This window comes from Enhydra lutris, unplaced genomic scaffold (genome assembly GCF_002288905.1).
Source record: "Enhydra lutris kenyoni isolate GAN:26980312 unplaced genomic scaffold, ASM228890v2 scaffoldscaffold57, whole genome shotgun sequence".
Lineage (NCBI taxonomy): Eukaryota > Metazoa > Chordata > Mammalia > Carnivora > Mustelidae > Enhydra > Enhydra lutris.
Genome location: NW_019154141.1, coordinates 8,337,354 through 8,352,540, shown reverse-complemented (window position 1 = coordinate 8,352,540; position 15,187 = coordinate 8,337,354). Strand labels below are relative to the sequence as shown.

Genomic DNA, 15,187 nt, shown 5'->3' with positions numbered 1-15,187 from the left:
AAAATAGGATGTTAAAATACTACATTAAATATATTAATAACATTAATACTATTAGGGGCGCCTGGGTGGCTCAGTGTGTTGAGCCTCTGCCTTCAGCTCAGGTCATGATCCCAGGGTCCTGGGATCGAGCCCCCCATCGGGCTCTGTGCTCAGCAGGGAGCCTGCTTCCCTCTCTCTCTCTGCCTGCCTCTCTGCCTCCTTGTGATCTCTGTCAGTCAAATAAATAAATAAAATCTTTAAAAAAATACATAATAAAATATTGTATCAAAATATTAGGTGCTGAGGAAAAAAAGGACACAAAATTATACATACAGTTTGACCCTAACACACTTTTATCTGTATGAAGAAAGTATGTTAAAATATCAACCATGGTTCTCTCTTGGTTATGGGATTAGGAGTCATTTGTTTCATTGTCTTTTGCCATATTTTTTAAAATCTGGGAAAAGTTAAATGAAGGCTTCTGATTAAAACAATACCCCCAAACCCAAAACCCAAGAGGCCGACCTGGAAGAACTGCAGCTGCTTCTCCAGGCTCCAGAAGAACGGGTGCTTCAGCACGTGTTTTGCGGACGGGCGTTTCTGAGGCTCCATGGCGATCATGTTCTCTATTAATTCCCGGGCAATGACATCTTCTACAAAGGAGGAAGACAAGCAAGTTGTCACTGTCCCCGGTCCACGGTCACAGTGAAATACCCGAACCTTAACAGCACGTGTACCCTTTGATTCAAGATTCTACTGACGGGAGCTCATTGCAGAAATGGTTTAAGAACGTGCACATGGGGAGCCTGGGAGGCTCAGTGGGTTAAAGCCTCTGCCTTCGGCTCAGGTCATGATCCCAGGGTCCTGGGATCGAGTCCCGCATTGGGCTCTCTGCTCAGCAGGGAGCCTGCTTCCTCCTGCCTCTCTGCCTACTTGTGATCTCTCTCTGTCAAGTAAATAAATAAAATCTTTAAAATAAAAAGAACATGCACAAACTTTGGCCAATACAGGGAGTTCTCACCGTGCGGTCTGGGAAAAAGAGTAATTGGAAATACCCACTAGTGGAGGCTCCGGGAATGCCTCCGGGTCCCAGGCCGTGCTCTGAACACGATGCCCCATCAAACACCGATCAACACAGAGAGGGACTCAATGGCACGGACGATTTACCTCCATGTTTTACACAAGGACACACACCTGTCTAATTAGATGACTGGAATAAGATATACAAAGGTATTAACAGCAGGAACTCATCACTGTGTTAATGGAATTGGGGTCTTCATGCTAACCTACTGTTTCTATAGGGAATAAGGAAAATTAATCCATGAGCAAAACAGAAAATTAGTTTTGATTTTTTTTAAAGATTTTATTTATTTATTTGACAGAGAGAGATCACAAGTAGGCAGAGAAGCAGGCAGAGAGAGAGGAGGAAGCAGGCCCCCCACCAAGCAGAGAGCCCAAAGTGGGACTCGATCCCAGGACCCTGGGATCATGACCTGAGCCGAAAGCAGAGGCTTTAACCCACTGAGCCACCCAGGCACCCTTTTTTTTTTTTTTAAGATTTTATTTATTTGAGAGAGAGTGAGCGAGCATGTGCATGTGAGCAGGGGGGAGGCTCAGAGGGGGATGGAGAGAGAGAATCCCCAGCAGACTCCGCACTGAGTGTGGAGCCCAATGTGGGGTTCAGTCTCATAATCCTGAGATCATAACCTGAGCTGAAATTAAGATGGTTAGCCGACTGAGCCACTCAGGTGCCCCAGTTTTAATTTAAAGGTGGCACTGGGTCAGTTATAACACAGGAAACCCTGAAGTTGGGAAGGAAGGCTTGTTGCCCCTGCACCCAGAGAGCAAGACTCAGCCTGTCTGTCCGAGCCCAGACCGCACCCACTGACCACTGGCCTGCACACGCAAAGTCTATGAAGCAGGGACTATCTGTTTTCCTGAATGTTTGTGCAGGAAGGGACCTCAGGTTATTTAACCCTCACAGGTCACAAGCAAGAAAATAGAGGTCCTCAAAGGGGGTCTTTCCCAGGTCATCGGGTGACTTGAAGGAACCTCAGAGCTGCTGGCCTTAGGAAGAGGTGCTCTAAGACAACCTACCCAGCCTTCCACCAGCTTCGGAATGAGTCATCAATTCCCGGAGGCCCACAGGGTCTAGCTGGGCAGCTGGGGTGGCTCCCGACCCCTCCTGCCCTGTGGCCCGCTCACCGTGCTTCTCGGGGTGCAAGCAGTCCAGGCTGTAGGCTCCCAGGAGGATGTTGGCCTGCCGCTGCAGGGACTTGCCAAAAGGGTGGCTGCCCTCCGATATCACGTAGTAAAAGACACAGCCCGCAGAGAAGATGTCCACCGTGTAGGTCTGAAGAGAGATGGAGGGGGTGAGAGGCCTTCTGGAGAATTATCCTCCTCACTCAGCAGCGGTGAGGACAGGAGTGTTACTGCTGCTTCACCCACTCTGAAGGGGCCCGGAGAGACTCGACTAGCATGTTCAAAGCGCCAGGGCCCTGCTGGCCCCCTGCAAGGGCTGCGGGCATGTTGGCCTTCACAGCAGGAAACGTGGGCTCTAGAGCCGAGGCGCTGGGGCAGGAAGTGATTGGAAAAGTACCGGAGTGGGGGGGATAGCAACTGCCCCTCCATTCGTCTGAACAGGACCATATGGAAAGTGCCAGCAGCATGCTGTTCACATAGAAGCTCTTCGACAAACGTCATTCTCCATGTGCCACAGCCCCCAAGGCTTGAATTCAGGGGCTGTCTCTCCTGAAGAGGCAGGAGGCAGAGAGCTGTGCCGGGGACTCACCGGGTTGTCCTTGCAGTCTTCGCTCAGCATCTCTGGAGCGATCCAGCCTTCTGTGCCCGGCACTCCTGAGCGGCGGCTGAAGCTGTGCCTGCCTGCGGCCAGCTTCTTGCACAGGCCGAAGTCCGAGATCATGGCCTTGATCCTGCCATGTGCGTTGGGCATGGAGAGGAGAATGTTGTGGGGCTTCAGGTCTCTGTGAACTAACAGAACGCCCCAGATTAGTCCCATACTCAACGCGAGTAATGTCAGGGAGTGCACCCTCTCAGATTCCCAGCAGGCCTGCTGCCACCTCTAAGGGTTCTACTCTGCAACTGTGGAAGAGTCCTCTTAGAACTCTTATTGTCAGAAGGCCACCAAGACCCCCCATGTGCATACCAGCGATAAAGCACAGATTCTCAGCAGAGGGAGGGACCACGCCAGCAGCCGCCAGCCTGCCCCTCCCCCAGCAGGGGTGCAGTCTGGGAAAGGGAAGCGTCTCACCAATGTTGAGGGAGTGCAGATGCGCCAGGCCCGAGGTGGTCTGCTGCAGCAGGGTGATGGGCTCCAGGCCGAGGTGGGCAAAGTCCTTCTGCTCCACGTACTGCAAGAGACATGACGGCTAGGTCATGCACACAGCCCCTCCGCAGGGACAGCCCCAACCCAACCCAACCCCCTCCCCTGACCCGGGCACAGTACGTTCTTTCTTTCATTCGAGGGATTTAATTTTGTTTAGAAAACTCCTGCCAGCAGCTTTTTGCTTTAATTAACATTTGGGATTAGGTCAGCTCATTTTCTTTGATTCTATTTATACTGACAACATTCTCCGCCCAAATCCACATCCACCAACAGACTTTCTCTTGAAGCCACAGGCTCACTTAACCAAACAGAAGTCCCGAGGGACTCGTGTACAGTGATAAAGGTAAGAGTGCAAGGAATTCAAGTTCATGGCCTCATATAGGCAAACCTGCAAGTGCAGCCCGCTAATACCAAGACAGGTTCCCGGTGAGCCTGGAGACTGAGCAAAAGGGGTTCGCAGGAGGATCTCCAAGGCCTGACTGCTCCGCCAGCATCCTCCAAGCCCTCACTAACCCTGCTCAGGGTGAGAACTGCAGGGTTTCCTGGGGGCAAAGGAGACAGACACCAACTGCAACCAAAGATTGTCCCACCCAACTGGAGGTGAGGGACTGAAAAGGCTCTCCTTCCGGGCTTTTTGTGGTTAAGTGGGCGTGTCCTTCAAAAGCACCAAACTGTTCACTCAAAGGCCTAAGCTGTGTTGTGACCTCAATGAAGTGAATACAAAGAAATAAAAGAAAAAGAAAGTGTAATCCCTCGAGCCACCGCTGCCCGGAAGACGGAGGCTGCAGCCGCCCGGGGCTCCCACCTCCTGCAGGGTGGCGGCGCACAGCTCGATGGCAATGTACTGGAACTGCCGGTCCCTCTCTGTGCAGAAGTAGCGGATCACATTGGGGTGCTCATCGGATTCTCGAAGCAGCTGGACCTCACGGTCCGCGAAACTGAAACACTCGGGGAGGATCCTCTTGACGGCCACGTCACGGTTGTCAAACATGCCCCTGAGGACAAGGATCAGGGGCTGGGTTGGGGGCGCAAAGCAGGCTGTGGAGACGAAGAGATCCACAGACCCACGGTGCTCCGTGTCCCTTGAGGCAGCAGCCACCCCGTGAGCCCCCCAGCCCTAACCAAGCACCAGGCGGCCGTCCCTTCCTCCCGGGAGGTGAACTCCTCCATCTCGGCCCCTGCTATGACCCTGCGGCACCCCGGGGGGCCTGGCCTGCCACATGCAAGCTGACAGGTGCTCAGACCGGAGGCGACATCACAGAGCTCTTGGAGCCACTCACCGGTACACAATCGTGCCCTCAGCTCCGTGACCCAGCACGTCCTTGGGACAGAATGAAATCTTCCCAACTATCACCATGTTGGTTTCCTCATCTGGGACGAAACAGGAAGACGAAGTGGTTTTAAACGAACATAATCTCAAACCCCTCGAGGCTAGAAGGCTGCGAGCTTCCTGAGCTCAGATACAGAAACGGATCTCGCAGGCTGTATGTTCCCAGCCCGTGGTGAGCGGAAGCCGGAGGGCTCCACTCCCCACTGACACCGGGGCCACAGGCTCCCCGCCTCCTGCTGTCTGTCCCTGCCTCGGCGTTACTGTCGGGAGACAGTGGTCCACCACAGATGTACCTAAAATTTGCAACTGAAGCCTTTGAGACTGGAGCTCAGGTCTCTTGCACGAGCTCCGCCTCCAGCCCCTCAGACTATCACCCCAACGGCTGGTCTGAGCCAACCCTCCCACCAGAGAAATGGGGGTCAACAGCGGCAGTGTTAACGGGGCTGCTGGCTGGCCTCAGCAACGCTCTCAAGCCAGACACCCAGGGGACCTCAGGCTAGCAGCAACTGCCAGCCCCTCCAGGGCAAGACGGAGGGAGAACAGGATGGTCCCCCAGAGGGGACAGGCCCTGGGGTGGCGTGGAAGCCCGGCCGCCAGAATGACAGGGAATGAGGTGAGAACACAGTGAACCCTTAGAAACGGCACTCTGTGATCCCGCGGACACTCCCTGGGAGGAACTGGTACTAGATGGCTCTTAGACTGTGTTGAAATGAAAGAGAAAACAGCAACTCGTTTTACCCTCATCGTCCTGCTCCAGGAAGGGGCTGCTGCCAGCCTTGGAGGCAGAGCCACTGGAGTGCAGCGAGTGGTTGGAGGCTCTGGGGGATGTGCTGGGGCTGCTGGTGCCTGAACTCTCGGAGTACAGGCCGGACGAGTCCAAGGGCTCAGCATCCTGAGCCACGTCTGCAGGTGGATGGAAGGGCAGCTGCTGCTGTTGCAGGAGCTGGATTTTCTCTAGTTCCTTCTGGAACTGCTGGTGCTGGAGCTGCTGCTGCTGATGCATGCTCTGGGAAGAGAAACCTGCATCCAGACAAGGGTAGTCTGCCCCCGCCAGGGACACACGCAGGCATAGGCTGGTTGGGAGAAGCTCCCTGTGGCAGAGGAAGCAGGGGCCCTTTATGAGATCCCACAGGGACCAGTGAGAAGGCACGGGAGGCAGGTTGGGTTCAATGACTAGGGCTCTTCTTGCCAGCTAGGATTTCCCAGGAGAGCCTACTCCCCCTGCTGGAGGGGCCTGGCAGGGGCAAGAGGAAGGACTGATGTAGGTGGAGGTTGGGCCAGATGAAGGGGGGAAGGGTCCATTCAATTCTACAATTCTAGGGCTTTTATGGAAGTCTGGAGTCATTACAAACATGGAACCAAACAGAGCACGGGAAGACCCGGGCTTGCTGTTCACTATGGCTGTGCACTTGATAGAGGCTAACACACAGATGGTCACTGATCCGGATGGGCAGGGGAAGCGGCTGGGGCTCACAACCTCACAGCCATCTTCCCACAGCCACACAGCCAGGATGTGGCTGTAACATGTGGCCTGGCCAAGTCCCACTCCCCCCATTTCGTCACACTGCCTTCCCCACCTCCCCTACTCCTCTCATCTATCCCACAAAATTTGTTCTGTCATAATGTGAAGTAGCAGTGATCCGTGATTATTACTACCTGTGTGTGGGAAGAGCACTGAAGGGACGGCTGTATAGCCAACCTCCTGTCCCCTGGGAGTTTTCTGGCTCTCACGTACACTCCCACACTCTCTCTCTGAACTCGGGTTCAAATCCAGGAAATGCCAAAGATCAGCTGAGTAACACTGGGAACGTTATTTAACTTCCCCAGAACTTAGCTTCTCTGGGAGTAAGGCATAGCAATGATGACCTCCCGGAACTGTGGGAGGTAAAATATAAAACACTGCGGGTGAACCCATCTGTACAAATGGAAGGGTCTGTCATTCCTATTCCTGTATGGGACATGAGCTTCCCGGACACTAGTATTCTAAGATGACACTTCAGTGCTCTGAGCAACTTGATGAAGGAATATTCTAGAATGTTTTATCCAACTGACAACCTATTCAACTATGTAATCTTAGCTCACTCACTTCCAACAGAAAGTGGAAGGAATGCTGCCTTTTCCACTCTAGCTGGTATCTCTCACAGGCAGTTTGTAAGGGAGGAAAGTTAAGTGGATTTTCATCTATCATCCCTATTCTTAAAAAGGAAAATACAGTTAACTATTTGAAATGATCTGTAGAAGCAAGGTTTACAAATCAGTTTTTACAATTAATTAACTCTATGACATAGATTAAAAAAAAAAACAAAAACCTGTCTTTTCCTGAGAAGCTAGTGTCTTTTTAATGACAATGTTTCTAAAGATAAGCAAATACTAACTCTGAAATGTGAAAGGCAACCTGTCTGCTTGTCTGATGCGTGTGCGGAGCTCACGGGCACCAGGTGACCAGCCTGGAAGTTCAGAAACACCCGGGAGAGCGAAGGGAAGGGGCAGAGCTTTACCAAGGGGTAGGTGATGATGAAGGCCACCCAGCCAATGAGCAGGAAGGTGCTCAGGATGATGGTGGCGATGTCCTTGAGCACAGAGTCCATGGGGGCCTCAGGCTTGGCTGGGGCACGCTCATATTTCTCTTCCACATCCTGTGAGACGGTGGTAGGCGCGTTTTCTGAAGTCTGCTCAACCAGGTTGATAACCTTGTATGGGACAGAGTGACTACGTCACTGCACAATTTCTGGCAGATATAAATGAGCCAAACAGTCAAGAGTAGTTGTGACTACCAGGCGGGATCATGCTGTAGAATGTGCTGGGCTTTTTTGGTTAGGCTCACCAAAGATCACACAGCCAAATAATGGCTCTGCCTTTGTCAAAGTGACTGTCCTGAGAGGCCAGGCTTTACTGCAATGCAATGAGGTTATTATCAGTACTCAAAAACAGCTCGAGAGCAGTACTTCTGGAAGGGTCTTTAGATCCTATATTCTTTAGAAAATCCTCACTGAAGACAAATATGTCCTCCTTTGAGGGTCGATTCGATATCTGAGAAAATTCTGACATCCTCGGTGACAAAGTCTAGTGAAAAGGTTGATAGTCACTTTAATAAAACCGTTTCACATTAAAAAGGAAAACCCTGGGGTCCCTGGGTAGGTCAGTGGGTTAAAGCCTCTGCCTTTGGCTCAGGTTATGATCCCCGGGTCCTGGGATCGAGCCCCAAGTCAGGCTCTCTGCTCAGCGGGAAGCCTGCTTCCCACCCCACCCCTCTCTCAGCCTGCCTCTCTGCCTACTTGTGATCTCTGTCTGTCAAATAAATAAATAAAATCTGTTAAAAAAAAAAAAAAAAAAGGAAAACTCTGTGTGGGGGCACAGATGTGGCTGAAGAAAAATAAAGCAGCCTGTTTCTGTCGCTTGTAAACTTTCAGGGCAACTCCAAAAACAAAATCATTTTTTTCAAGTATCCCACTATTTTTCATGGTTTCTGAAAAGCACCAAAATCTTCTGTTAGAGAAAAATTTTACTTGGAAGACCAAAATGAAACCAGATAAAAGTGGACCTCCCGTCTCAGCTTTTCGGAGTCTCTAGGACTCCAAGAACAGTTTGGGAAAATGTATCGATGCGTTCTCAAACATCCCATACCCCGGGAGCACCGTCGCTGTTTGCCCAGTGAAGCGAACATAGCCCCTGGGCAAGTGCAGAACTTGGCATCCCCCACCAGGCACCCACCTTCCCCTGCCCCAGACTTCTGCCTGCGCTTCTCCCTGCCACTCCCCTACCCACAGTGTATGGGGCGGGGTGGGGGTGGGGGCTCAGCCGGTGGGGAGCAGGCAGCTGAGGAATGTCTGCTGAGCATGGGACCAGGAACGACCCTTGGTTATATTCGGTCCGAGGTGTTTGTAACAAAGGTTGTCTTGTTGCTGTGTAAATGCACCTCAGAGGATTTTAGGGGAGTTTTAAAAAACTCTGTTCAAATTTGGATGATTATTAAAAATCTTAACTGTGGCTATCTCTGGCCTTAGAGTAAGGGTTCTGTCTTGTTTTCTTCTCTATACTTTTATTTTCTAAGTGTTCAGTGGTGGATACGAGTTAAGTTTAATAAGTTTAATAAGATCAACATCAGACCAAGACCTTAAGGCACCAATGCTGTCTGAAATCGCTGACTCAACGGACTTCAACTGGCTATCTCCAGAGACCACAGGCAACTAGAGATATCTCGCTCCAGAGTCTTAAACAGCTTCATGATTTTCCTTTCCTTTCTCTTTGGATCAAATCTGAGCCCTACAGTGAACTTGCCGTGATTGCAGCCCCCACATCAGCCAGTCCCCCTCGTCTTCCTCGGACCTTGCCCACAGTCCAGGCCTCTCTCAGGCTTGCATCCCCCGTGGGAGGGCTGCAGAAGCTACCAAGTCCGAATGGCTTCTCTAGACCCCCTTCCCCCACCACTGGCCATGCTGGAACCCCTCCTACAGAGCCCCCTCCTGCCTCCTCCCCCTGCTCTGTGCCGCAGTAGGCTGCCACCTATGGGCACAGCAGTGGTCCCCCTGCCCTCTGGTTCCCAACTGAGGCGCCAGCAGATGGGGCAGGGGGTGGGAAAGGAGGTCCAGGTCTGTGGGGTTGCTGATTATGCCAACTGAAGCTCCAGGCTTTCCACGCCTGCCCCCCAACTTCAGGCTAAAGGATGCTAAGAGAACGCCTAGGGCTGTCCACATCTGTGAGAATAAGCCCTTTACTAACTCCCCGCGGATCGTCCTAGTCTGGATGGCCACCTATGTCCGGCAGAAACCCTGCCTGGCACTCTGTGTCCCCAGAGCTAAAAGGGGACAGCCCAGGGCAGAGGCTCGCGGTAGCTACCACCTGGAGGGGCCTCCCTGCTGCCCAAATCTCTGTTCTGTGGGCACACTGGGCCCCCGCCAGACCAAGCCTCCACCAGACCAAGCAGCTGAGCCCACCATTTCCTGAGAGCTACTCCTGGTTTCACGAAGCTTCAGGTCTCCCACCTCCTCTCCTCATCAACCGCCGGCCCCACTGCCAGGTGCGAGCAAAGCTGGGTAACTCGGGTCCTCTGCAGCACCTGGTCCCACTTCCACCGCCCCCACGTGGTGGCCTCAGATCTGGTCTCAGGCCCAGAGCTGCACATGCAGGGTTCGTCCCACCTCCGGGTCTTCGTCTCTGCTGCCCTCTGTCCTCTGGTGCCCTTTACCTCTGTCCCATGAGCCAGCCCCCTCCCCCATCCCTCTACCTTTCCCCCCGCCCTCAGTAAGTGCTGACAGCCTCCCCACCAGGCCTTCCCTGGGTGATGTTTGCTGTGGGTTCCCGAGCAGTCCTCTCCCCTCCCGAGTCCACTGTGAGCTCCAAAGGCAAGGGCAAGTGCCTTCCCCCAACACCTGACCCGAGGAGGCAGGAACTAACTGTTCACGTCCCCACTCACTTCCTCAAAGCTCTTCTTCTCTGAGTCGGCAGGAATCACGTTTTCCCGATGTTTGGGCAGGTTGTTGGGGAATCTCTCCAGCATCTTGGTAGACGCGGACAGGGGGGTTTCATGGTGTCCTGGGAGAGGAAACACGTTTCCATGAGACCAGCTCCCCACATGGTGGTGGCCCTCCATGTCAAGCTTAGGCAACTGGCGTTCCCTACTGAGGGGCCCAGAGGGTGAGCACCCACATTTGTAAAGGGAGAGAAAATGAGGGGCAGTTACCAGAAAAATCTCATTAAGACAAATTTTATTACTCAGTGGCAGGTATACAGTGTTCTGGATCTCACAGTGAGGGGCAAAGAAGTGTCCTTGTCAGGAGAGGAATCAGGATCTTTGGGATATGTTCAGAGTAAGACTTGTGTGGGTAACTCCTACTTTACGTGTGGGCTGCTGAAGCTTCTTGAAGCTCCATTAAAAATTCAAGCAGTTTCTCCCTTCAAGGACTACCTTGTAACATCACCCTACTAAGGCTATCACGTTCCCACCTTAGTATTTAAATCGCTCGGGTGGCGTTCTATTCCTATTATCTAAATTCCATCCTGGGAAGGGGTGAATTATTCACAAGAGAGAAACAGGACGCATTTGCTAGGGGAGCCGGGGGTCACAGTTCTCCAGGCGCTCACTCACTGATCTCTATGCTATTTGAAGACTACCTACTGTATGTTACACATTTATTGAGCATCATCTGGATGCATATTATTGTAAGAGAGACAAAGTCGAGTAAAACTGGGATTCAGTATGGCTCGAAAATCTGTTTAGCTCTAACATGAAATGACGCCTATACTACCCAGAAGAGCCAGTTAACTCTCTCACAGTACGCTGTTGGCTCCAGGACACACTTTCCTTTGTGTTCTCTCCCTGTGATGCGGATCTCACTCTATGATCTTTCCACTGTTGTCCCAAACCTACCAGAGATTTTTATGGTCTGTATTTCCAAGACAAAAATAAACAAGAAAAATCTTTATCTTTAGGTCAGTTCTCTATAAGATCATTCTTTCTTTCTTTCTTTTTTTTTTGCCTAAGATTTTATTTATCTATTTGGGGATGGGGAGAACAGAGGGAGAAGCAGAGTCCCTGCTGAGTGGGGAGTCAGACATGGGACTCTATCCAGGACCCTGGGATTATGACCTGAGCTGAAGGCAGAGGCTTAACCGACTGAGCCACCCAGGCGTCCCTAAACAAGATCATTTTGTTCTGAACCACCACGTTTCCCCTTGTCTGTGAGAACTGCGAAACATGCTGTACTGGGAAGTAGGATGTCCTCATGTGGGGTCTTCCTGCTTGAGACCCTGGAATCAGACGTGCTGATGGGGCCCAGGGATCTGAATGTGAGTGTCTCTGGGCACCTCTGAGGCTCACTAACAAGAAACCTTTGCTCTAGGAGAAAACAGGTTGCCCTCCCACGTGCTGCCCTGTGCTGCAGGGCCCTGCCTGCCCCCACCCCTGCCCGCAGGGCCTGCTCCCTGTGTTTCAAGTCCTGCCTTCCCTGTAGGGATTTAGCAACGGACAACTACAGACAGGATTAGCCCAGATCCTCACTTCCTGCTATACTTCTGCTCACAGACCGGCGTCTCCCGTAGCTGGGCCCTGGTGCCATCAGGCTGCACGCTCTGAACCAACTTTTCCACAAGCATCATCAGGAGATCCCAACACATTTTTGTACAAGCAGTACCTGGTCTTTGGGATTTATCTATCTTCATCATCACGTCCGGGCTCTAGAGCAAAAAGCACAGGCCCTGGCCCGGACCCAAGGACTCAGGATCTCCAGGGGTCACACATGCTTGTCTGACAAAGCTCCCACAGGAAGCCAACAGCACCCCAGGTTAAGGCCACCAGACCACATCGCTCAAGCTAAGAGGACTCATTTTATTTTCAAGACCAATGTGGAAGTGGGGATATCCTTAACGTCTTCCTCCAAAACCAAATCAAAGGACACAGTTGGACATAAAAGGGCATGTCATTTTACCTGTGGCCCCGAGTCTATGCAAAGATTGCCAAGTAGTTCCTTATTTAAAAATGACTAGCTCCGGAGTTCTTCCAGGGGACTTCAGAAGTGTGGGGTGATTCCCTAATGACTTCTTCACACTTTGTTGAGTTTCTCAGTTTTCTTACTTGGACAACCTTTCCACTTTAAAAGGATATCATTTTGCGACCTAGTCATGAAGATTTTCCCCCATATTTTTTATAGTCTTAGGGACCTATTTCCTTAGTTTTCAAAATTTTTTCTCTTCTTAGCCACTGGTGGGCTGGTTATGTATCCCTTAACTCATACAGAAAACTACATGACTTTGTAATTTTAATGGCCTCTGCTCATCAGTTATTTTCCCCCTCACACCGGCCCACTCACACATGCTCTCGAAACTACTTCTGTTCAAAAGAAAGGTAGAAGTGGGGCACCTGGGTGGCTCAGTGGGTTAAGCCTCTGCCTTCGGCTTGGGTCGTAGACTCAGGGTCCTGGGATCGAGCCCCACATTGGGCTCTCTGCTCAACAGGGAGCCTGCTTCCCCCTCCCCCTCTGCCTGCCTCTCTACCTACTTGTGATCTCTCTCTGTCAAATAAGTAAATAAAATCTTAAAAAAAAAAAAAAAAGGTAGAATTACTGTTACCTCTTTTGCCCATTATTTGGCAGAAAAAATAAGCAGAAGAAAAATGACTACAGAGAGTCAGAAGAACAAGACCTGGACAATCGTACAGGGACGGATCAGGACTCTGGGACGCTCAGGCTCCTATCTGCAACTCCCAGTTACACCCCCGCCCCCAGCCCCCAGCCCCCAGCCCAGCCTGGGTGCCACCACGGGGCCTCCTGGGCCCACATGCTTCCCAGCCACCCCACATCCTTTCCTGGTGCCTCCAGCATTGCCCTCTCTCTGCCCCTTCCACTCAGCAGCTAGCATCCACTCGCCTCCCGTGCCCCCTCACAAAGCGGCATCCCTGCCTCTCACCATCTCTGGGGCTGGGAGGCAGCAGAAGTGGGGGAGACAGGATGCACGAAGACAAATCAAATTCAAGAAAACTCTGTCCTGCTCTAATTACTAGGGACGCTTACCAGAGACACAGCTCCTCTCACGTGACTCTGCCTTCATTTATCACACTCACTGCCTTCAAGTCTCATCTCAACCTACCTCTGTGGCTGACAGGACCTCCAAGTCCCTCTGAGGGCCATTAGCAAGGACAGCAACAATGGAAGCGAAAAGAAAAGGGGACCCCACACATACACATCTGGGGACTTCTGCTGTGGCTCCCTGACCCAAGCCCAGCCTCAATCTCTTCGCCACCTTCCATTCCTCCTGGGTCTCCAACAACCCCCCCACACCCCGTCTCCAACTCCCCCCCCCCGCCACGGAACTCTTCCATAGGAATCACCCTGGTTTCCCATAAGTGGAGCGACAAGGCTGTCTACCCCACAAGGGGCTGCTGGCAGAAATAAGGAGATGGGTTCAAAAGTGCTTAGTGCCAGTGCCTGGCATATAATGGACGGTCCGCGTGCCGGATAACTGCACAAAGGTTATGTTAAGTTCGTACTTGGGTTTTGGAACATTAAATGAATTTTGAGAACTGACTTGGTAACATAACTACCCTGTTTCTTTTCCTTGCAGATAAAAACAGTCCCAGGTCTGAAAGACCATCTTGGACCCGAACTAAGCACAATGCAGAGTTGACCACGGTAACGAGCAAGGCCGGTCTTTGCCCACCAGGGGGCAGCATGCTGTGGCCAGAAGGGATGAGAAACCAGCGCTTACCTATCAGAAGCCAGTAGTTCCTCAGGTAGTTGAGCTTGTTCTTGCCTTTGAGCCCAGGGTCAAACTTGACATCTGTGCTGGGCGTGATCACACACTCCCCTTTGTCCCCGATGGTGACCCCATCAGTCTGGGGGCCTTCCAGCAAAGGAAGAGTGCTGCCTCGGGGCTGTGAATAAAGAATGGGAGTGAGGTCTGGGGCAGCCATTGTAGACGAGCACCCAAGGGAAGCGATTTCTAGTGTGGGGCTGGCCCAGGACAGCCAGAGCAAGACACAAAGCCCTCTCGTGGCAGAGCCTCCTCCCTCAACACCTTCATCAGGGACAGCTTTTTAAGTTCTTTTGTCTGGGGACTGGGAAGAATGTGTGTGGAATTCCCAGAGGCTACCATGAGAAGCAGAGGTAAGTGAAGGAGCCCACAGCCTCTGCCTCGACCCGGGTAGAAGAAGTTCTGGCCAGGAGCCTGGTGCTGGCCCCGCACTTGGAAGAGGCTGGTGAGGTCTGAGGAGGCCTCGAGAGGTCACCAAAAGATGGGAAGGATTTGAGCAGGAAAAAGGAAGGGAGGGCATTTGATGCGTGAGGCACAGGCTGAACAAAGGTGGAGAAAGCCAAACAGGAACCTTCTGGAATGAGGGAGAGATGGCCTGTACAACTCCCACAGAGACCCGAGCAGTGTGGAAGAAGGGTCCTGAGGGCCTGGACAGAGACAGAGGAGGGTGTGAGCACCAGCCTGGACAGTTTAGACTTGAACATGAAAGCAAAGCAGAATGACTAGGGCTCCCGGGGCTTGCTTGGGAAGCTGCTCTTGTTATATATCTTCCCTCAGGAAGTAAAAGGTGGTACACGGGCAGGAACTGTTTCTCGGGATCTAAGACCTGCGTCTTGCATTCTTTCCCCACAGGATGTTCAAATATAATTCAGAGTCATTCTTTGCCAAAATGGAAGAGGTGTGCTCAGGAGGAGGCTGCCGCTGAGAGCCCCCAAGAGGAGGAGACTTACCACAACGGCGACTCCCTCGTGAACCATGGAGGGGGAGGCATACAGGCTGGTAGAGTACTTCCCGACATACAGGGTGGGCCTAGAAGACAAGCAGAAACATGCATTCCACAGTCACTTAATTTCTATGTCCCACAGAAGGGGCCTTTCTGGAGAGAAGTGTGCCAGGCCCAAATGCCACGCTAAGAATAACCAGATTAACCCCTGGCACTCTGGCAGCGGGGACGTGAAGGCAGGGCTACCGTCCTGGGAACCTGGACTGCAGGCCCCGGCTGTCACTGCCTCCAGAGGTGTGCACGAGTCAGCTGTCAGCCTGGCTTTGCTCACCCGCCAAGGGCAGGC

General features: G+C 52.1%; 1 protein-coding gene across 1 annotated transcript in view; it reads right to left on the bottom strand.

Moving 5' to 3' along the window:
- Positions 1-15,187, bottom strand: part of LOC111158091 (endoplasmic reticulum to nucleus signaling 1) — a 63,724-nt gene that overhangs the window by 7,533 nt on the left and 41,004 nt on the right. Inside the window, exons 9-19 of the mRNA XM_022519927.1 lie at positions 14,849-14,927; positions 13,854-14,019; positions 10,069-10,187; positions 7,154-7,345; positions 5,394-5,661; positions 4,606-4,696; positions 4,131-4,320; positions 3,251-3,350; positions 2,771-2,970; positions 2,185-2,332; positions 505-632 (exon numbers count right to left, since the gene is read on the bottom strand). Of these exons, the coding sequence (XP_022375635.1) occupies positions 505-632; positions 2,185-2,332; positions 2,771-2,970; positions 3,251-3,350; positions 4,131-4,320; positions 4,606-4,696; positions 5,394-5,661; positions 7,154-7,345; positions 10,069-10,187; positions 13,854-14,019; positions 14,849-14,927 (1,681 nt within the window). The remainder of the gene's footprint in view (positions 1-504; positions 633-2,184; positions 2,333-2,770; positions 2,971-3,250; positions 3,351-4,130; positions 4,321-4,605; positions 4,697-5,393; positions 5,662-7,153; positions 7,346-10,068; positions 10,188-13,853; positions 14,020-14,848; positions 14,928-15,187) is intronic.